Below are 24502 nucleotides of genomic sequence, written 5' to 3'. Positions count from 1 at the left end.
ATTTATATAATAATCATTAAAATAAATAAGAATATACTTTTAAAAATATTAAACATTTAATTTATTATTTAAAAATTTTAAGTATAAAACGAATATTAATATATTATATTTATTACTTCACTAATAAAAGCTTTTAAAAAAGAAAATTAAAAAAAAAAAATTAAAAAAAATTATTCTCAAACTTGAAAATATATCCCTTCTGTGTGCATAGAAGACAAAAAAAAAAAAAAAAAATGTGATACGTATGTAAAAAAATAATATAAAGTTCTAAATCTTAAAAGTTAAAAATTTCCCCTTCTATGTGCATAGAAGACAAAAAAATAAAAAAAAATGTGATACGTATGTAAAAAAATAATATAAAGTTCTAAATCTTAAAAGTTAAAAATTTAAATATTTTATTAAGTGCTCTCCTTTCACCACGCCAGTCTATGGACTTTCCTCGGTAAGTGAGCATAAAGAGAAAACGACAATGGAAAATTAAAAAAAAATCTAACGACTACCGATGCTGGAATGGTCTTGCATCCCTTTTCATTCGTAAGAAAAAATTCCAGAAAAAGTATCCTACCAATCAGAAAAATCTAAAAGTAGAAAAAAAAATGAAATTAAAAAATAATTTACTCTAAACCATAAGATAAACTTTAGAATAAATGCTTGACACAGTTTACAGAGCAAAATTAATTGAAATTGACGAAAACATTAGTCTCCGCCTATAAATAGGCGGGACTAATAATTAGCTTTTTTTCATTTCTTATGATTTTTCTGCCTTCTAATATAAACTCAAAATATGTCTTCCTAGGAGGATAACCATTCCGTGAATGAGTTCTATGCATCTTTATTGTTGTTGGATTAGCCTATAGAGAACACCTCAAGGAAAGTGCTCATTTTCCCTCTACAACTTTATGAGTAAAAAACAATAAAAAACATCAATATCCGTTGGAATAAACAAAGCACCCTCATTCTTCATATATAAGTATGGCCATACCGTTTTCGGCTGTTTTAAAATTTTAATGCCGTAGATGCTCGCGCTTTAGACACAAACTGAATGGCGAGCAAGATCATAGCAAGATAGATGGGCATCAACAACCCTGCAATAATGTGTTCAGCACAACGATGGATAATCTCTGTTCTAGCCATTTCCCTCATTGCCTACATCTTCATCTCTTTCAGATCTCTGCAATTTCGCACAGATTATGTCGTCGCTCCACCCATTCGCATCGAACAACATAACCAGGTAAATTTATTCCCTAAAACAAGCTAAACATTTTGTTCTACTCGTTTAATTTTTAGTTTTATATACTACCAGATCTGGCATTTCTTATTGCTGTAGAAATGAAATGTTCATATGCACAACTTTGATATGTAAAGGCCTTTACAGAAACCCCCAAGAACGAGGAGTCGGAAGGTTTTGCAGGAAAAGGTTGCGGCGAGATTGATCGAAAAGGGACTTCAGTTTTCCACTCTGCTGAGGTTTTTGCCAGGAATTATGCGGAGATGGAACATAAATTTAAAGTTTATATTTATCCCGACGGAGATCCGAATACTTTCTATCAAACGCCGAGGAAATTGACGGGTAAATATTCGAGCGAGGGTTATTTTTTTCAGAACATTCGAGAGAGCAGCTTTCGTACGGACAATCCCGATGAGGCCCACCTGTTTTTCATTCCAATTTCTTGCCATAAAATGAGAGGAAAGGTTGGTGACTTTTTTATTTATAGCGAATTTGATACAATGTGGACGTATTTGCTTTTCTTTATAATTTAATTTCTTTTTCTTGATTACGGCAAAGCTCATATATTTGTTTGAAAACTTTGTAGATGATGAATTTTCTCTGGGATTGCATACTTGTTTGTAGCCACATTATTAAGATTCAAACATGGGATAAGCCTTGAAAGTATGACCTGAATAAATGTGTGTATATTTGCTGTTATATTTTGCTTTTCGTTTTAAAGTAAAGTATTTATCCTCATTACCGAATTCATATTTAGGTTAAAGACTTTATCGATGATGAGTTTTGTCTCTGGGATTGGTTTTTTTTTTGTTTGAACTGCTTTTTGTGTGGATTATTATTTTGTTATACATCTCAATAATCGTTGAAGTTATTCTGTACGACACCTGGATCGTCCTCAATGTATCCAACAGTTGTTACACCACAATCTCAATCTCCACACATGTTCACTGTAGTTTGCTCTACCAAACAGGCTGGCCTTTAAACTTACCCCATATTTGTTATACTGTATTCTTTTGGGCTGATCCACAGTTGGGTAGGGAAAATCCTCTTCTCAAGTATGTAGAGGTGAGACTATTGCACTTATTGTTTGCACCTATTGCACTTATTGTATAGCTTCTGTGTTGCTAGGATAGCATGCTTAATGCCATCAGTGTGTATTCCTTGTTGCAAAGGTGTAGTTTCTGTGTTTCTGGGATTGTATTCTCACTGTCATCAGACTGCATTCTCTGTTGGAGACCTTCCCCAGCCGCTGAGCTCAAAATTTGGTTGGCTGATTGGTGCACGTTTTCATTTGAGCACTAATCGTCAGCAGTCCAAGATCAAATTGCTAAATATACTCAGGGAATGTACCCTATTAAATGTGAGGTTTTTTCAAATGTACTATACATTCATTTTACCATAATCTTGTCACACGTCTGTTGGAGTTTTTGGCAACTTTTAGTGGATTTGGTTCCCTGGATCCTCGTTATTATTACACCATAAATTCTTGGACAGTATATATCTAGAAGAAGTATATCTGGATCAGCCTAAGAAGAATATTTGATGGAGATAAAAAATGAGGTTCGGATAAGGAACTTGGATGAGAGAAGAGATGACATGCTGGGTATTGAGGAAATGGTGTAGATTGAAGGTATGGTAGAGGACAATAATTTGGGTTTACGTGGGATAAATTTGTTCCATTTCTAATGTTCAAGGACATAAGGCCTGTGAATGCCCTCAAAACTTGAGAATATGGTGGCATTTGTTGAGGGTATAGGAGAAGACAATAATTTGGGGGCTCTAGGGAGTCCTTGATCTATGTTATAATTTTCAAGGACACACAGCCTAAAGGATTGTCCACAAATTCTGAAAAGTGATGACAAGAATTTCATGTGTTAGAGGAAGGATCACAGATCAATGGAATCAAGTTTGATGTAAGTGAGAACGATGGTATATATGATGCATGGAACCTGGGAAACAAATTGGAGAAGTGTTTTTAGGATCAGAAATAGAAGTTACTATGTTACTTCTTTATCTATATTAATGAACTGGAAGATTTTTTTTGGCAATACACTTATGCTTAAGATGCTTGTACTCTACTTCACTTTCATGATGCTATGCTATGTTTTGTGGATTATTCGTCCTCCCTCTCATTCCATGCTCTTACTAATTTGGGAGTTTAGGCAGCTTATGGTTAACCTTAGTAAGACCAGAGCTATTGTCTTTGACACTTCTAGAGGTCATTTCAAATTCCAACTCTCCTATAGAGAGGAGCTTGTAGAGATAGTAGAACTTGTACATATTTGGTTATCATTTTCGTTCAACCATCATTTAGTGAAGCAAGATACTTGGCCTTGCTATCTATTCTTGAGCAAAAATGCTTAAAAATACAAGTCTAGGCTGTCCTTGTGACGCTTTGCCTCTTTAATGCAATCATGAAACCCATTGTTCTTGATGGTTTACAAATCCAGGGTCTTAGTTTGACTTTGGGATCAATGATTTGGTTTGTATTGATAGGGTTTAGACTTCTGTGCTTAAACATCCATGATTTTGTTTGAGACTACTAAGCTTACCTCTTAAGCTATTAGGTGGATCGCCTCTTTCCATACTATTGTAGGAGTGAGTGTATTTATGTGTCTAAGTTAAGGGTTGCTAATGGAATCTCGCCTCTTACTTAATGGTGTACTTCAAATATCCTTAGGATGGGGCCCCATTTATAGAACCCTTATAATTACAGTTAAAAACACTACAGTGACAATCTCTTTATAGGGTCCAAACAATCTGGTTATTTAATATCGCAACAACATTATTACTATTCAATTATGAAAGAATCTGATTATTATTTAATGACCAAACAACTATTATGATTCAATGATAAAAAAATCTGATTATTGGTTAATGTTAGAACAACTTTACCGCAATTGGATGATTAAACAACTTGATCATAATTTAGTACAAATCTCATTCATACATAATTTAGGGCACTTATCAATCTCTTAAGAGGGATCGGCATAAGGATAAATTGATCTAGGGCATTTAGTGGCTGACATGAACACTCAAATAAACATTGATTGCCAAAATTGTATTTTAATGTTTCCATTTAATTAGTATGTAATGCATAAAAATGAATTTTTTGGTTTGTTTACATAGATATCATGCGGGAATTATAGTCTATCAAAGGTTTTTTAAAAGAATGTAGTCTAGCAAATGGGATAGCAAGCTAAGTGGACTTAATCTTGTGGGAAACACCATGGTTAAGCATGCTTGAGTTGGATTGATTCTAGGATGCATGACCTCTCAAGAAGTATTGATGCTTCACCCCTATTAGTATCAAGATGCAATGAATGCTAGATGGATCGTTCATTCTCATGAGATGGGTTGGTGTGTAATATTCCTCACTAGTTTTCCTTGGAGTTTATTCAATGTTTGATGAAGTGACTTAAATTGATACATTGCTCTTAATGGGGTAAGCAAGGTCTTTCTTTATCATTATAGAAGATTAAGTAAGATATAGGGAAGGAACATGTGACAAGGAAAAAAACATTACTTCGTTCAAAGAATTTCTAGTATTGTTATCATTGATGGATTGAGAGTCTGTTTGGCATACAATAACAAAGAATGTAAACAGGTAATTTTGACAATCTTTATCAGGGATTGAGATGTCACAATATACCAATTTGAATAGCTCCTCTATGATCTGGGCGGCTGGTACAAGGATTTTTAGATCTACTGAGTGAACAAGCAGCGCTATATTTAGCAGATTTCTCTCCCTTTAATCTCCTTTCAAACTATCGCTTCATTAATGATCGATGTTAGGTAAATAAACCCTCTTAATTGTAGAAAATAGTACCATAAATATTGCAAACTCAGTGCTTTCCCGTGATGGAGCGACACTTATCACACTTGTAACAGCTTGATTCTGTGTTGCCGAAGCAAGAAAAAAAGGGTAGCGACTGGTTTTCCTCTGTCTAAAGCTCCAAAGACCTGGCCGAATCACCTCACACCTGCTAATATGTCCCCTCAAACTTGGATGTCTTCATCATGAATACATCTTCTGATTTAAATGAGGTCTGTTGGTATTTTACTCTAGAATAATCCTTTCAACCAACACGTCCTACAATGTGCTACCAATGGTGCTCCAAAAAATGGTGACTCCCCTTATAGGTAAATTAAAATATTTTAATAACCTCTAGGTGTTCTTTCTTGCAGGGTAGTGGCCAGCGTTTCAAAGGCATAAGATTTCAAATGGAATCAACACCTGTATGATAGGGATGTAGTCGAAATATCCATTTCACAAAATGGTTTTCAGAATAAATTTGTTTTTGCCTGCAAAACCTCAGTAAATTCTGCAAACTTGTTAAACCCTCGAAATAAAATCTTAAAACTCAAAAGATTGCAAAATCAAATGGCACAAAAGTTTAATACAATGGTGAACTCTGTATGAATCCACTTGATCATTTAGGCAGGTTTTCATCCAAGAAATTGATGGCCAAAAGGGTTTTCTTCCTTTAGTTGAAGAATAAACTTGGTTCAATCTCCCAAATAATGAAGGCCAAGGGTTTGATAAAAATATTCATGATGCCCTTTCTCTCCTCAAAACCCCCTTTTATAAGTGCTTCTAGGAAGAATAAAATATAATTATTTGTCATCATATTTTCCCTTCAAAAAGTGACTTTAGATTCCTTTTAAGTAATTAAATATAAGTTATATTTTAATTTTTACTTTTTTGACAACTTAACTATTTAACTAAATTTTGACTTTTGCGTCTCTTTTGCCTTGATGGCTGATATGTAATGGGTCCAGGCCCTTCTTGTGCTTATCTAATCAAAACATTTAATTATTTAATTGTTTTTTGCACATCCATCCAATAGTATGGAAAATTTTAAAATGGACCAAATAGGAATTCTGCCCATGCCAAAATATTCTTAAGCTCTTAGGATATTGGTGCTTTCCAAAAATAGCAAACTTCTCCAAAAAGTGTGGAGAGCTCTTAGGATGTCAAAATTGCATCTGCAAAGTACCATTGTATTCATATTGATTTCCTGAAATCACTGCCATTGATAGAATTCCTCTTTGATAAAGATGATGTTCTCCAAGAATTTTGGAACTTTCCAAGAATGTTCGAATGGACCCAAAAGGGACATTACAATCCTCCCTTCTCAAAATTGTTCTATTTCAAACAATGCCAACTCAATCACTAATTGACCTTGGATAAAATCCAATGTGATTCTGAGATCCCAAATGAACCCAAAGAATGCTCCACCATGTTTTCACTACACCACTTTGATACAAGTTGGAAAAGTTATGTAAAATCTTTTCTATTTTCACTTCTTGTACCTTGGAATGATAGCTATCATGATGAGCTGAACTTAGATACCCACAAAATTTGAGTTGTTCTATGAAATACTTTATCCACCATACTCTTATGCATCATTTGAACACTGACCAATTTAATCCTATGTGGACAGTAAGCAAAGAATAGATCATCACTCACAATTCCATCAATGCAGTCATTATCTCCAACTCCATTGTCAATCATTTTCCCAGTCACCTGAGAAAATAAGTTCAAAACAAACTAGCTCAGATTGATCTTTAGCAATAAACATTATCGATTGTTGGGTGCAGACATAAACATCATTCCAGCAACTACATGGGAAAGAGTACGCCAACCCAAGCTGGTCAAAACTGCATTTAATATAAGCTTAGCAGAGGGATTGGGAATGTAGACAATAGGCACATGGAAGAATGCAGAAGTGAATATACATGGACTAAAACAACTAGGAGATTTTGTTGTAGTGATGGTGAAGGAACCAATTAACACACAGGGCATTGCTAGGCATAAAATGATTTGCAAATGCCAATGGCATTATAGACTTAAGGAAGGAGAATCTTTGCTTTTCGGATGAGAATATAGTTGTCCACATCTCCTTAGGAGACAATGAAGATAGTACTTATGTAGAAGAGCTTGCTGTGGACAAAAATGAAGACAACAATTCAATATTGATATATTCTGTCTTTAAAGGGCCTACCACAACTCACATAGAACAACCACAACAATCCTCCCACAAGGTGCATGGATTCCAAAGGGTGTTTATGATACAGTCATTTGACTAAAGGACTGTAGAAGTACCAATCATGTAAATCATATTCAATGGTGCATTCACATATTAAACTTCCTAGATGTTTAGGGGTTGATAATGTAAATGAGTACATACTATATATGGAATGAACCTTTCAAGATGAACCAATGCTGATTTCAACACTACAAGATACCTTAGTTTGTAATGCAGCATGTTGGTGGAACACACAAAAAAATATTCAATTACTTAAAAGACCACTTATAAGTATGTACAACCACATGGTAGGGATATAGAGAATATGATCATTGATTATACATCCAACTTTTCTGTTGGACCCTAATATCAGTAGTACAAACATGGTACATACACCAGGAGAGAAGGTCGGAGACTGAATACCGGGACAAGCTCAAATAGGTTTTATCCACACATTCTCTTTTGGAGATGAAAACATGAAATCTGTACCGCATTGAAGAGGATAAAAGAAATCATCTTCATACCAGATTCATAAATAACTACCAAACCACCTCACCAAATTTCCCCACCCCGAAGTCAAGGTATATGGAAACTAATAGAGTGAATGGACAAATAAACAAATCTAGTAGAGAACATGTGTTACACAACACATCAGGAAGGGGAGGATCTGGATCCTAAAATTGACTTAGAGGTGGTAGAAGGTGAAAGAGAACTACAACTCCAGAAAGATTCAAAATATCACTATTGCAATCAGCCCCTTAAGCTCAGGGAAGAAAACATAGCTTCTGTTGACAATCCAAAACTTGCAAAAATTGGGGACTATTAGGATGAAGAGGTAGTTGCAGCTATCATTGAACTCTTGTCTGAGTATGAAGACCTATTTCTTTGGACATTTAAAGAAATAAAGGGAATCAATGAAGAGGAAGGAGTTATGAAAATACAACGGAAGGAAGGGACAATACCATAGTAGACAACCCTACCGACTTATCCAAACATGAAGAAGAGTGTGAAGATAGAATTGGACAAAATGATAGCCATTGGAATTAACTTGTTGAGGTCTCAAAATGGATCAGTCCTATGGTGGTTCAGAATTAAAAGACAGGCGAAATTAGGATCTTTGTGGACTTTCTAGAATTAAACAAAGCCTGCATTCATGACCTTTTCTGAACACCACTTACAAAAGAAATCTTAGAATCTATTGTAGGAAGGGAGATCTTCATTGATGGCTTCTCTGGCTACTATGAGGTCTGGATCAAGGAGGAAGATCAGCCCAAAAGCACATTTGCCACCAAATGGGGGTTCTTCATGTACATCGTCATGCCCTTCAGTTTAAAGAATGCTCCAACAGTATTTAGTAGAATAATAGTGAACACATTTAAGGATTTCATCCATGATTTCTTAGAAGTATGTTTGGATGGCTGGACAGTATATGGACTGATTAAAAATCACATAAAATCCCTCCACACAATGTTGGAAAAATGTAGAAGCATGCAAATCTCGCAAATGCATATTTGTGGTGTCATTTGGCAGTTGGCACACTCCTAGGTCATATTATTTGCAAAAGACTCATGGTCGATCCTTTGAAAATTATTTGTATTGTGACATTGCCACCACTCAAGACATGCCTAGAGTTTAAAACATTTTTAGGGTACATTGGTTATCATCGGAAGTTATTAAATTATATGCCACCTTAGCAGCTCCACTAGAAGAACACTTGAAGAAAAAGACCATAAAGCAATCACTTGGATTGAACAATGTCAACAATCTTTTGACACTTTAAAACAAAAAATGGTAGAAAACCCTATCCTAATATTCTCAGATTAGATAGTTCCCTTCCATGTTCATGTAAATGGCTTCAATGTAGCTATAGGAGCATTCCTTGCACAACCTTGTGGTAATAAAGAGTAAAGATCATGCAATTGCCTTTGATAGTCGGAAGCTCTCCTAGGCAGAAGGAAACTATACAACCATTGAAAGAGAGGCCCTAAACTTTGTTTATGCATTGCATAAATTCCGCCATTACTTATTGTCCACACATTTTACTTTCTACACAGATAATGAACCTCTAAAATTTTTACTGAACAAACCAATAATCTAAGGGAGAATTTGTAGGTGGTTGCTATTGTTCCAAGGATTCAATTTCAATATCATGGCCAAACCTGAAGTAATAACCAATGTTCGAATTACCTATCTTGAATTGACATACGAGAAGAGACAGATGCGGTTGAAGAAGATTTACTTGGCAGACACTTATTTAGAATCATTGCGATACTAGAAGATTTCTGACATTGCCACCCTACTCTGTACTGGGGAATACCCTACTAATATGCCAACATATGACAAACAACTGTTATTGCATAAGTCATTTCCATTACAATGAGAGAAGGAACACTGCACAAGAAAGGAAGAGATGAAATTCTTCGAAATGTGGTGTATGAATATGAAAGAGATAATATCTTAAGAGAAGCAAATGAAGGGATAGCCAGAGGACATAATTGTAGAGAAGCCACTGCTAAGGTTCTACTAGTTGGTCTTTGGTGGCCTACATTACACAAAGGTGCTGAACTATGATATCTTTCAGAGGACAGGATGACCCACTTGCAAAGATAAAATGCCCTCCCAACTACTTTTAGCTCAATTTCCTTTTGAAAAATGGGCCATTGATTTCATCAGACCCATTGACCCTTCGACAAAGATCTCTAACACTTGATTCATCATCACTGGCATCGACTACCTAGCAAAATGGGCAGAAGCTGAACTTACCAAAGATTGTATCGCATATACCACTACACAATTTCTCTATTATAATATTATCACTAAATTTGGTTGCCCATTGAGCATCACAAGTGATCAAGGTAAGCACTTTGTGAATAAAGTGATCAAAGAATTGCTAGACAATTTCATAAATGGAGCACACCTTATACCCTCAAGCCAATGAGGCCAGTGAGGCACTCAATAAAATCATCGGGACTATGTCAACAAAGAAGTGTGATGCCAATAGAACAAATTGGACATTAAGATGCCTATGGTACTTGGAATTACCACAACACCTATAAATGACCTACCGAGTTTATTCCCTTCGAGCTAGTCTATGGACTGGAGCAGTCTGGAGGCCATCTTACTTATCAATTTCATTGTCCACAATCTCCACATGGCACTCACCTTGAGGGTAATCAATGACAACTCTATCAAACAAGGGCTTGAAGAATTGGACAAATTGGATGAAGCAAGACAACTTGTGGAACACCATCAGTTAACAGAAAGAAGATGATGACATCAATATCAAGTCAAAACAATTTTAAGTTGATGACATGGTGCTCTTATATGACAAGAAGTTTAAGAAATAAAAAACTAAAGGTATGATAGCTCGGCCCTTACCAAATCTATGACATTTTGGATTCCAGAGCAATCAGACTAAGAAGATTGGATGGTACAATTCTACAATGTTATGTCAATGGAGCCTAACATAAACACCAGCATACCAATCCAAAGTAGAGTTGGCTTGAGGACAAGCTGACATTTTGAAAAGGGGGATGATGTTGGTAGGATAAAGGTAAGGCATGTACAATCAATGCAGTTCATAATGCAATTGACCGCAAGGGCCTTGCTGAGCCCCAAATTGAAGAGACATCATGTAGATTAGGAGTAGTATAAATGGGTGTAATGTCCCCTAGTAGGAACTGCCTGTTTAACATGCAACATTATACATTAATTTGCACCATTATTCTTTATTTCAAATTTTTAAGCTAGAGATAAGCAATTGTTCATAATACAATCCATAATTATTATATTCAGACCTTATCTTTACTTCTTTCCTAACCTTAATGGAGGATGGGGGTTTACTGTCATAGGGTGCTTGGAAACCCTCTCCACAAATAGGCCCAAGGGTTTCATGAACACCGGTCGATACCACCACTTGGCCCAAGGGTTTCATGAACACCCGTCAATACCACCTCTTGGGGCTCACCTATTTTGGGATGGAATTACTCCACCTCTTCCTACACAAACCAATCTATCCTTCCTAAAAGCTTTAGCGAAATGTTAAGGCTAGGTCATTTTAATAGCCTTCCACGTGTTATAAATGTATATGTTTTGATATGTATGTATGTTCATGTCTATATATATTTATATAAAATAACATATACCTATATTTATTATTACTCCATATAATGGGCAATTATATTTATTAATTTTTCTTCTTATTTAAATTATGTTCAGAGATTCAGATAGACTGCTGTAAAGAATGTCAAATGCCAATATTAATGCAAATTTTCCTTAATGAACCGTGATTCCAGATTTGCCCTAGATCGTTCTGAAGTCTGCAGATTCATATTTTTTGTATCCCCCCTTTTCTCTCCTTCCTCCATTCCTTAATATTTCTTCATATGAATGAGACACGTCTCTTCACCAATGAAGAGTCACACCCATTAATATACAATATCGCAGTGTTTGCACTTTATAATCTTTTTATTTCTTCATCATTAATAGCACCCTTTGATCTTCATACTAATCGGTGTTATTATCAATTGCTTCTTGCCTTCTTTAATTTGCTATGTAATGTATGGTTGTAATTTCTAATGCATCGCACCTTTTCTCATTGCTAACTATTTGTTAATTAACTATGAATCGTTGCTTTAGTGTTAGTTGCTGACTTTGCATTATCTTCAAAAGTAAATCGTATCTTTTGCAAATGGCTGCCTAAAAAAATTAGTTATCAGTCTATTTAGTGGATTTTAAGGCAGACAGATCTGACATGCGTCAGATCTGGTCTGCCACTGTATATTACTTTATAATTAATCTAATTTACTTGAGATTACAAAGCCTCATTTTGTTTAGTGGTTTTTTTCAATGAATGACAAATTGCTTGAAATTGGCTAAGGAGAATTGGTTATAACAGTGAACTGAATTTATTCATTTTTAACTGGGACATGACAATGGGTCACATCCCATTAGATAAATATTTGTATATGTAAAGATGTAATGTAACAATGGAGGACAGAGATATGTAATTTGATATGATCGGGAGAAGAATATATAGATAGATAAAGATTAAAGTATCAGGGGATATAAGGGTATAAATAAAGGTGAAAGACTTGCATACATGTACATGAATGATTGATGAGAACATAAATGTAGTGGAGTTCTACATATAATATGTTATGACTTATGAGTATTTGTTTTTTGTATTCTGTTAAATAGTTAAGGTACAGTCCGAATTAACTCCTTACTCCCTTTGTATGACTGAGTTTGGGGTATAAATATAGCATACATAAATTACTTGGGGCTCAAATCTTTGGTCCATGTTCCCCCTTCTTTTTGCTAATAATAGCCTTACAATTTGTCATAGGATAATGATAGCTATGCAAAGATACTCTTAGTTTGTCATAGCTCCCCCAAAAATCAATTAACCACGATTGACTTATTCATTTCATAAATATGACATGGAATAATTAAATATAGAGGATTTAATTGGTGGATGGCACCTTGATCCTAACACGCCCATGCCTTAAGGATGCAATTTCCATCTTGATTCCCACAAATCAAAGGGGATTGTGATGCTATCTATTAATTTCTCCATACAGCTTTTCTTGATCAGCAAAAAGGTAACAAAATACTATCTATCTCAAAATATACTAGTCAAGTGGTAAATACTTCTTGGTTGCCCTTAAGGATTTACTTTTCACAAAGTGGACAATTATTCCACCTTTTTCAATCAGATTTTGTCAGTGCCATTAATTTTCGTCTACTTAATTCAATTTGCTTCTGAATTATTTCTATGGTTCATCTTATGATATGCCATTTTGTATTCAAATATTGGGAACCTAATAATTTGGCTAAGTCATTTGAATCATAATTGTGGATTAGTGACATAAGTTTATCTCCTTCTAAATCAATGACTGCATGCATTTGGGGGGCTCCAAAGATGCTAATTGATTGATTGGCCAATTTCGCAACATTTAGGATTGTGCCAAGTGTCTACCTATTTTCTTCCAAACCCTTTTCCCTTGCAATCACTTGCAACTCAGAAAGATCATGCCATGTGGCAAGATCAATGGCCTACAAGCCTCTCTTGTAATTCACCTCTTAAGGTAGCATCACTTGCAATTGATGATGGAGAGGCCTCAAACTTTGAAATTGATGGTTTAGAAGCTTTGAAGAGAGTAAACTAAACATGGAAAGTAGATTTTATACTCACATGGTGTGCAAAAATTGATAGTCCTCGGGCCTCCAGGACAGTTAAACAAACTTAGTAGGGAAGCTGTGTTGAAAAGACATTGGATCCACCAATTTTTACTTGGATCAATGGTGTAGTTCCCTATTGGCATCTTCTCTTCCAAGATTTATGGATAGTTGGAATTGTTGATCTATATGGATCAATAGTGTGAAAGCTTGATGATATCATGGCCTCATGTTCATTAATTCAAGCCTCACTCACTTACCTTGCCACTGTTAACTTTAGTGATCAGATTGCAGAGAACAATGTGAATGGAAGAATACAAAAGAGACAAGACACAACACATACCCTGGGAAAACCTCCCTCTTGGAGGAAAAACCCAGCAACAAATCAGATCTAGATCCTTTTATTAATTGTAGAATACAATGGCAATAAAGATCAGAATACTCATCTGATATAACTGTCAACCTAGGGCAGAATTAGAGTTACAGTCGTAACCCAGCTAGGGCACAATGTAACAGCAGAAGATAGCAGACTTGTCTCTTTCTTATATAAGAATATCATCAGCATACAGCTTCCAGCTCTTCGTAGTTCTTCACTGAAGATTGCAGACCTAATGGTGTTTGTAGACCTTCAAGAGGAACTCGCTATCCTCTTCAATGTATTCACTGTCCAAGATCACATGTATGACAAATGCTGATGGCAGAAGTAATTCGCTGATTCCTTGATCAGAATTTGCATTGATCTTTTATTGCAGAGCACAGGGTCTTCACATTGATTGTCTAATATTCGGATTGCTTGATTGCGTTTTCGACTAGTGATATGCTTGTGCATATATACAAGAGGTGAGCCCTATCTTGGGTCGGCCCAATCCATCCTTGGGGCCAACACTATAACATTAGTTCCACACGCCACCATAAGCATGGGACCTAAACAATATAGTTTCCATGTTACACGAGCCCACGCTACATAGAGATGTGCTAAAATAAGATATAAGACCACACATTTGGAGAAGGGATGCGTCCTTTTAATAATACAATCATTTGGGCCCAGCCCATCATAAATGATCAATGCACAAGACTATATGCCACAAAATGTGTGTGCTGGAGATAGGCCCTGTTGTGACCATTTCACACATCGCCCCATTGCAAATGGGGACCCCCTCTTTTTGCTTGTTTTTCGCTCGCTTTTCGTTTTGCTTTTAGGATTTTTGTTAGTCAGTCAGTTGTCTGGATTTAGGGTCTAGCCTTAGGGTTTTAATTAACGTCTTTTCAAGCCAGAATCCAGTCAGTTTTGAGAGCTTTTGAGCTTCCTTTCGTTGAATGCAAATTTTGAATGCAATGATTTCGCCAAAATGGTCTATTTTCAATTGGAATTTTGAATGCAGAGCTTAAATTTGTCTAAGTGTTGAAGGTGAAATGTGAATTTTTGTCCAATTGACTAATTTTGACCAAATTTTGACTTTTTTGATTTTGATCCTGGGCATTGAAAATGCTTTGTTTTCGCCTTGTGAAGTGGTAAAATGTATAAAATCATGTTATTTTGGCCTGTAGGAGCAAAATCGCTCCTGTCCCTCAGTGAAGGACAGGAGCTCGTTTTCAAATATCTTACTATTCCTGCAGGGTCAAGATGAATTTCGAGTTGGAAATGATGAAGAAAGGCGTGATCTTTCCATTGAATATAAATTGAATATTTTCACAAACACAGAAATACCTCCAGGAAAAGGATCGCTCCTGTCCCTCAGGAAGGGACCAGGGCGAAGTACTTTGTAGCTCCCGTCCCTCTCCAAGGGACCAGAGCGATGTTCTTCATAGGGCGAGATTCAGGCGAAGATCAAGTCAAGTTTATGTTTGAGGGCAAGGAAGACGGTGAAATGAATTCATTGAATACAAATTGAAGATTTTGAAACGTCAGCAAGGACCCTAAATGCTTAAGTTCGCTCCTGTCCCTCAGGAAGGGACCAGAGCGATTTTTGTTACAGATGATTTTCTTGCCAAGTTTCAATCGATCTCAAGGCATGGATGAATGGAATGGAACATTGTGAATCCGTTGAATATAAACTTTGAAGGTGATAAAGTGAAGTGAAGCCCACAAGAGTAAGATCGCTCCTGTCCCTCTCCAAGGGACCAGGGCGATATGATGGTTATATTGCTTCTTATTCAAGTTTAAGACATTCCAAGACGAGGAACAAGGTGGCAAAGGCGTTTCAAGACATTTCGATCAAGCACAAGGTTACAGAGGTCGCCACGTTGAGGGAATTTGCACTAAGACTCCCAGTTCGCTCCTGTCCCTCAGGAAGGGACCAGAGCGAAAGTTGCATAAAGGCATAGATTTCAAAAGTTAAGCAAGTTTCAAGCGACCAAGGGGAATCAAGGGACTTTATTTCACGCGTTGAAGATAATTGCAAATTGATCAAAACAAGAACAAGCTCAAAATGTTGAACTTCGCTCTTGTCCCTCAGGAAGGGACCAGAGCGATATTGAATGCATTGGCCGATTCATGCAAAAATCACGTTAAGACAAGGCTTCACAAGGTCATACAAGGTTCAAGGCGTCTTTTGAAAGTGATATATCAAAGTTTGGAACGTCCAAATGTTATCGATCAAGCTAAGGAGTCTATATCGCTCCTGTCCTTTGAACAAGGACCAAAGCGATTTCATTAAAAGCACTCATGCTCCTTCAAAATCAAGACAATGCAAAGATAGACGAGGTAAAGGACGTTATTTGGAAGGCAATAAACGAAGAACAAAGGTTAAATGTTTACGAATTTGAGCCAGGACATGGAGATCGCTCCTGTCCCTCTCCAAGGGACCAGGGCGATATTTGCCAAAACACATGATATCCTTTGAAGATCACGTTGAGATAAAGTCGCACATGGTTTTAAACACCATTTGGAAGGCGATGCAAAAGGAAATGGACGTTCAATATCACCGATTTGAGCTTAAAACGGAGAAAAGACAAGGATCGCTCCTGTCCCTCTCCAAGGGACAAGGGCGATGATCCTTTAAACATCAAAATGCCTTGTAAAATTCAAGCAAAATGAGCGTGGAATGAAGGAATGACATTGTTTGTCCATCACAACGAAGATTGAAGTTCGAAGTTACAAAGATTAAAGAGAAAAGAATGGATCGCTCCTGTCCCTCTCCAAGGGACCAGGGCGATATTACATCCAAGGGCATCCCTTCACACATGCAAGTCAATCAAACTTGAAGGACCCGACAAAAATGATGATTTGAACGTAGAAATGCAGAGGTTGAACGTCAAAAATGCAAAAATCAAGACCAACATGATGGATCGCTCCTGTCCCTCTCCAAGGGACCAGGGCGATGAGGTACGTGTACTTCATTTTCAAAATATTTTGGCGCTCAAATAAACATTTTTGAATTTATTTAAATGCTAGCAAAATCGATATTTTAATTAAAAATGGCATTTAAATATTGCGCTTGGTATTAATTAATTATTTTTTGCCTTGTAAAAAAAATCGAAGTTTATTAATTAAAAACGATGGCATTTAATAATTGGTTATTAAATTAATTAAAAAATTAAAAAGAGCGCTTGGTTAAGTAAGTCGGCCTTGTTATTTTAAAAAATCGTTTTAATTGCCATATTTTTTATAAAAGTCGGCCTTGGGGGTGAATGGTGAGGTGAGCGCTATAAAGGGAGAAGTGAAATCTTCATTTTCACATCATCATTTTACCTATCTCATATGCGATCAAAGGGAGAAGTGCGAATTTGTATCCAAGGAAGTGCGAATTGTGTTTGAAAGTGCGATTTGGAGTTTATTAATCAAAGGTGGTGCGAACTATCAATCCAAGGTGGCGCTAGTAACTTCCAAGGTGGTGCGAATCTATATTGAGCGAATTTGCCAAGACGAATTCTGAAGATCACGTCAAGGACACAAAAGGTGGCGAAATTACTATCTTGAGGAGATCACATTGAAGACCATCTATACCTCAATTTTGCCTAGGCGAATTTAGTTCTTTTTGCATTCTAGAGTTAGCTCTCTATTGAGGTATGGCGATTTGATTTTATTGTTTTATTTATTCATCGTCATATTTTAAATTTTGAATTTTGAATTTTGAATTCCTAGCTCAATCGTTTTTTTTTTTAGGAAATGATAACTCAAAGACTTATCATGAAGTTTCCTAAAAGTTATCCTCTAATCTATGTTATTTATTGCAAAATCTAGTTCTCATTATGAAATGTTGTGTAGGTATGGCGACCCCGAAGGCGGGAGCATCCACCAGTCGCTCAGCTCTCATGAAAGAAGATCAGAAGACCGAAGAAGTGGAGACCAAGATCGTGTCGAAGTGGAGCAACATTGGAGATACAAACTTGGGTAACTTCAGCACGAAGAAGTTTCGAGAGATCCCTTACATTGGCAAGCCATCACCTGTCGCCCGGAGAATAATAGAGAGTGGCATCATTAAGGCGGCCGACTTTCCTCCAGCTGTTCAGTGCCATGAGTTGATGATCGAATGTGCTCGTCACTATGATCCACAGTCCAGAACGATCGTGTCCAAAGAGGGAAACACTTTGGCGTACCTTTCAGAGGAAGCTATAAGTGAAGCTTTCCATCTTCCAGAGCACAGGGACATGATATACAAGAGCATAGAAGGAGCCAGATCAATGTACGAAGATGATCCAGATGCTTGTCTAAGCATTATCAATAAGAACTGGCTACTTAAGAGTCGTCCCCGTCTGAGCAAGGTCCCGAACACACCACACAGGATTGATTTCCAAGAGGAGTACAGAGATTTGATTACCATGCTCAACCGAGTTACAGGAGCCCCTCATGCCTTCTATTTTGAGAAGTGGATGTTTTACTTCATCCAGGTGATTGTTCAAGGGAAAGGTACGATACATTGGGCTAGGATGATTAGCCATTGCTTAGACGTACAGTTGAGGAGACTCAAGGCTACTAAGTCCTTCCACATGAGTTCATACGTCATCTATGCCTTGATCAGGAGTGTTGAGTACGCAGGACTACCTCACAGAGGAGTGATTGGAAGAGGATCCGGCGAGGTCAGAGCTTGTGATTCCTATGCCTACTTGCATCATCCGCTAGGGAGCAACTATAAGTTGGTTAATGATACTTTCACGATGAACATCACAAGGACGTTGCAAGGTGGAACTCACAACAGGTTATCTCAGGATGCCCAGGAATTCATAAAGAGGTATGGTGCTTGGTTCATTCAGTTTCCCAAGTTCACTTATATTAGAGTGCATGGATGTCCTTTACCACCATACATGTTGCCGAGATATCCGACAGACAGAATTGTGTTACTTGAAGTAACAAGACAGTTGGCAGCATATGTGAAGGCATTCAGACACAGACATCAGAATGGAGTTCCAGTACCTATCATTTTGGGTAATTCAGTTGAGGTATGTCCTAATGCTTTAGCTATGGATGACGCAGAGAAGGAGTTAGCCTTGTATTCTTTCTCATCTTTTGCTTTGAGAGAAAGCTTTGATCCACGTGGACATTTAGAGGAGACAGTCGGCAGGAAGTTTAGACATGAGTATCAGATTGAAGATTTTATGATGAATCTCTTAGATGATCTTGAAGTGAAACGAAAAATGCATTCTAGATTACGTTTGGATTTCATCAGGAAATGCAAGATTTATAGAGTGGCCCCACAAACAACTATCTTAAAACAACTATCTTAAACTCTGTACCTTCACAGAGGAAAATGAGGGAGGTCGTGAGCCCCACAGCCGACTCTGCGTTAAGGGAGGTCCTTAAGCCCTACGGTTGACCCCATGTTGTTGGTAGTCAACAGCGGACGCCAATCGGCGGTAGTAGAAATGGGCATACTGGGGACTACCTTGACAGACACTATTGTGGACAGAGGGTCGGGAGTAAATGTGCTCCCAGAAGCGACATGGAAAAAACTAGGAAAGCCTACATTGTGGCCCCCCACGTTCAACCTAGTAGGGGCAGATCAGCATGAGAGTAAACCCCTTGGTACCCTCATGGGCCAGCAAGTGATGATTGGCATGCAGCCCTTCGTGCTGGATTTTGTAGTAATTCCCTTGAAGCAGAAGGGGTATGACACCATCCTCGGGCGTGGGTGGCTCATTGCAGCAAAAGCGAACCATAACTGGAAGCGTAATACTCTATACTTGGAAAACGTGGGGAGGAAGTACGTGATCGATCTCTGTACGTAGATGGTGAGTGAGGAGTTGGCATCCTCCTCCGACTTGGAATTTGAGGGAGATCAGTTGGCAGAGGGCGGAGACGGACGCCGCATGGAACCTAGTGACGAAGGGGTGTTAGAACTGGAGGCATGCTCAGGGGACGACGGGGACTCCTTGAATGGCCTCTTCCATCGGCAAATGGGAGATTATGAATTATTTACACCCTCGTGCAATGTATTGAGCATTGAGGAAGAACCAGATATATTTCCCCCAGAATATGGCGAGTACAAGGAAGGGGAGGCCTCGGTGAATGAGACGCCGGTACACTAATTCCCGAAGGGGGAGCCCATTAAATATCAGGAAGCCAATTTAAAGGAGACAAATCTCGAGGGGATGAGTGACCCCAAGATAATCCTTGTCGGAGATGATTGGAATCCAGTGCTAAAGGCCGCAGCCTTAAAAATTTTCCTTGAATACAAGGATGTCTTTGCATGGACATACAAGGACTTGAAGGGTGTGCCCCCAGAGTTATGTGTACACCGAATAACATTGGTATCGAGAGCCTAGCCGGTGAGGAAGCAGCCTTACCGAATGAACAAAAATTATGCTGCACGGGTGAACGACGAAATTGAGCGGATGTTGGAAGCAGGCATAATCTTCAAAGTGCAGACAAGTGAATGGGTGTCTCCCATTGTGATTTCCCTCAAGAAAGAGGCCAATCAGATCCGGATCTGTGTAGACTTCTGGTGCCTGAACGCTGTCACTATTAAAGACCCGTTTCCCATACCCTTCACCGACAGCATCTTGGAGGAAGTAGCTGGACATGAAATCTATTCATTCATGGATGGGTTCTCTGGGTACAATCAGATATCCATCGCGGAGGAAGATAAGTTGAAAACAACCTTCGTGGTGGAGGATGGTGTGTATGCATACAACTGAATGCTCGTCGGTCTATGCAATGCACCTGCCACCTTTCAACGCATCATCTTGCACATCTTCGACAAGATGTCGGTGGGGAACTTCAAAGCCTTCCTGGAGGATTGGTCTATTTATAGCGGACAGGACATCCACCTAAAAACCCTCGGGGAGTGCCTAGAGAGGTGTTGGAGGGCACAGTTGGCCCTCAACCCGAAGAAATTTAGATTTATAGTACCACAGGGAAGATTGCTGGGACACATTGTGTGTAAAGAAGGATTGAAAACAAACTCGGACAAGATTCGGGTAATAGTAGAAATGGAACCTCCTACGAACGTCACGAGGATAAAGTCCTTCCTTGGTCATGTGGGGTACTACAGGAGGTTCATCAAGAACTTCGCTGAGGTGTCCCACCTGTTGGATAAGTTGACACGGAAAGGGGAACCATACATCTGGACAGAGCAAGGCCTTGAAGAGTTGAAGACAAGGTTGATGGGAGCACCCATATTGGCATACCCGAATTGGGATAAGGAATTCCATGTTCATGTGGATGCCTCAAACTATGCCATCGGGGCTACATTAGCCCAGGTAGGAGGACACGGGTTGGACCACCCTGTTTATTTTGCCAGGAGGTTGCTCTCGAAGGCAGAAAAGAACTACAGTACCACAGAACGTGAAGCCCTCGGTATGGTCTATGCCGTACAGAAATTCCGTCATTACCTCCTAGCCACACCATTCACATTTTACGTAGACCACCAGGCACTCATGTACTTGGTAAACAAGCCTATTATCCAGGGGAGGATAAGCCGTTGGCTATTGCTACTACAGGAGTTCACATTTTTAATTGTGGTAAGACCGGGGCGAAGCCATGTCATAGTCGACCATCTGTCCCGGATTAAGTCGGGGGAACCTCTAGAGGGAGTAAATGGTGATTTTCCGGATGCGCACTTGTTCCAAATAGCCGTACTCCCTTCGTGGTACAAGAAGATTGGAGAATACTTGTCGACATCTCGATTTTCGGAGGGTATGGCCCTAGGGGAATGGAGAAAGCTCGTATTAAGGAGCAAGACTTTCTCACTCATCAACGGTTTACTCTACAAAATGGGGCCATACCAGGTATTAAGGCGTTGTGTCATGGAAGAAGTAGTCCCGAGTGTATTAAGGGAGGCACACGAAGGACCCGCAGGTGGACATATGGGCCCAGACACTACAGCCCGCAAGGTGCTTCTGGCAAGACTGTGGTGCCAACTGTACATCACAATGCTAGGGAGTGGGTCGTGGGGTGCGACACTTGCCAACAGGCGGGCAAACCTCTGAAGCGGGACTTCATGCCCCTCAACCCCTCGCACGCACAGGAACTCTTTGAACGATGGGGACTTGATTTTGTAGGTCCTCTTAAGGCCAGCTGCACACGACGGTGTCGGTATATTGTGGTTGCGACATAATACTTGACCAAGTGGGTGGAGGCGAGGGCTCTTTGGGATAACTCGATAGTAAGCATGGCGAAATTTATTTACGAACAAATCATTACACGATATGGTATACCTATTCAGTTGACCAGTGACCGGGGGGCCACTTTGTGAACCATGTCATACGGCTGTTGACCTCAGAGTTTAAGATTTTTCACTCATTATTGAGCCCGTACTACCCACGTGCCAATGGCCAGGCAGAGGCCACAGACAAAATATTGGTATTGGTAATTTACAAGTCCTGCGGAGTAGAAAAAGAAGATTTGGGAAGAGAAGTTACCCTCTGTACTATGGGCCTACAGAACGACTTACAAGGTGAACACGGGTCAGACCCCGTTCCAGCTCATGTACAGGTAGGAAGCAGTGGTGCCAGCAGAATTCATGGTGCCAAGCCTTCGCATTGCAGTAGAGAATAGACTCGGGGATATGGAGAGCCTAAGGGAGAGACTGTATGCCTTAAGTAAGTTGGACGAAAAAAGAATGTTGGCACAATGGGCCACAGAGGCAGCGCAGCAAAGACGAAAGGTCTGGCACGACAAGCACCTTCGGCGAATGAAGTTTACTCCTGGACAGCTAGTGTTGAAATTCAATGGGAGGAATGAAATCAAACCAGGAAAGTTTAAAGTGCGATGGCTGGGGCCTTTCAAGGTACGCGAGGTCAATACCAACGGGGCGATTAAGTCGTGGACGCTGGACGGGAAGGAGGTGCTAGACGCCGTCAATGGATCGAAATTAAAACAGTACCGTGAATGGGCGCCCAATCCCGGACCCTCCAGAAGAAATAATTATTAAAAAAAACAAAACAAAAAACCGTACGGTCGTATGACAGGCGACTGTACGGACATTTTTTTTTTAATAAAAAAATCCGTACGGTCAAAAAAATTATATAAAATAAAAAGGGCCACGGTGAGCCACTGGCGGTGGTAACACCGATGGTGACCACCGTGCGGTGGACCATCGGCGGTGGTAACACCGACGGTGGGACCACTGTATGGTGGACACCGGCGGTGGTAACCACCGTCGTGTGGTGGCAAAAGCCCCACAATTTAAAACGCAAACACAAAACATAACCCCCGCACACGGCCGTACCAGCATAAAGAAAACCACACAGCCCACGCCAGAAGTAAACCACACAGCCACACAAGGGAAAAAGGGCCGCCACGCACACAAGTAGACCACGCAGCCCACGCAAGAGAAAAAAAAAGGGAAAAAGAAGGAGAAGGTTGTTACGAAGGTGTCCAACGACCGTACGATTTTTAACAGGAATTCAGTTATACCAAAGATTAATGGATTCAACAGGGAAACGAAGTTGGAAAAAATAGCTGCAGGCTTCCTCCAGTAGCAGCCAGAGGGATAGCAATACCAGGGTTTTATCATTAGGTGCACGTGTTGCAGGCAACACCATGGATGCCAGCGCCCGACAGAAGCAAAAGTAGAAAGCACCACAGGCTGCCATAAGTGCGAAAAATACATTAACACCCTAGAACATCACCTTTGAAGGCTTGAATGGGTCGAAATGTCAGAAATGGTGGCAAGACACTCCTGACGATGATCTGGTGAAGCAAAACCTCTGAAATGCACAAGTGGAGTGGGCTATTCAGATGCCCATATTTCCTATTCGCGAGTATGAGGGCGCCCTATGGTTCATGGTGGACACCTTCGACAGGCACACATGCACCAACACTCTTGAATACCTCGGGAGGGATGTTACCATATCCTTCAAAGCAGGGGACTTCACGAGGATATTCAGCATTCCATGCACACGGGGCAAGAAAATAGAATTGAAGGCTAAAAAGATGAAGCGGGAGGAGGAGCGGTGGATTAAACTAATCTCCAGAAACTTGACGACAACAGAGCTGGACAGCGTGGCTAATGCCACGAAGGGTCGAGGAATCCGTAAGACCTTTGTTGCAGAGGGCCACTGGCGGTGCATTATGGATGTCATCAAGAGCAGATTGACAGGGTCGGGTAGGGCGTCGGACATCGCCCTCCCTCAGATTATGCTTATGAACGGGTTGATGAATGGCATTGTGTATGATTGGGCCGCGTTACTCGCAGAGCGCATGTATGAGTTTTTGACGATGTAGCATCGCACATTCTATATGCCGCACTATGCTATAGGGTTGTTCCTGGAGGCCACGTGGGAAGCAGTGCCGGAGGCAGAGCTGGAGGTACTGCCACAGGGATCGTTGGCAACAGCTGAGCCTCCAAAATGTATTGGAGGTACTTGGACATTGGGCACTCTTACACGAAGCGGAAACGAGCGATAGATACGGCCTCGGCTTCAGGGGAGCCTGACAGCGGGAGGGATTCTAGTAGCACAGAGGAATCAGAAGCCGAAGAGGAGGATGATAGCAGCAAGGCGACGAAGCAGCGGGTCCTGTTTGCCCCACCCCTGCTACCGATGGGCATGCTGATGCCATCATCTGGAGTAGGTGGCACCTTTATTCCAGCCTTCGGACAGAGCCGCACGCCAGTTACACTTGGCCCCCTACAGCACCAGGTAGCATCATCGAGCCCAACCACGACAACACTTACGGAGG

The 24502-nt window shown here is 39.6% G+C and overlaps 1 protein-coding gene across 1 annotated transcript in view; it reads left to right on the top strand.

Annotated features, from left to right (window-relative positions):
* Positions 1-962: 962 nt before the first annotated feature.
* Positions 963-24502, top strand: part of LOC131057597 (probable glycosyltransferase At5g03795) — a 70124-nt gene continuing 46584 nt past the window's right edge. The window contains exons 1-2 of the mRNA XM_057991746.2: positions 963-1231; positions 1366-1692. Of these exons, the coding sequence (XP_057847729.1) occupies positions 1070-1231; positions 1366-1692 (489 nt within the window). The 5' untranslated portion in view covers positions 963-1069. The remainder of the gene's footprint in view (positions 1232-1365; positions 1693-24502) is intronic.

The sequence above is a fragment of the Cryptomeria japonica genome, chromosome 6 (assembly GCF_030272615.1).
Source record: "Cryptomeria japonica chromosome 6, Sugi_1.0, whole genome shotgun sequence".
NCBI classification, from domain to species: Eukaryota; Viridiplantae; Streptophyta; class Pinopsida; order Cupressales; family Cupressaceae; genus Cryptomeria; species Cryptomeria japonica.
Note: the sequence above shows the minus strand (reverse complement) of the source record. Positions and strands in the feature narration are given on the sequence as shown.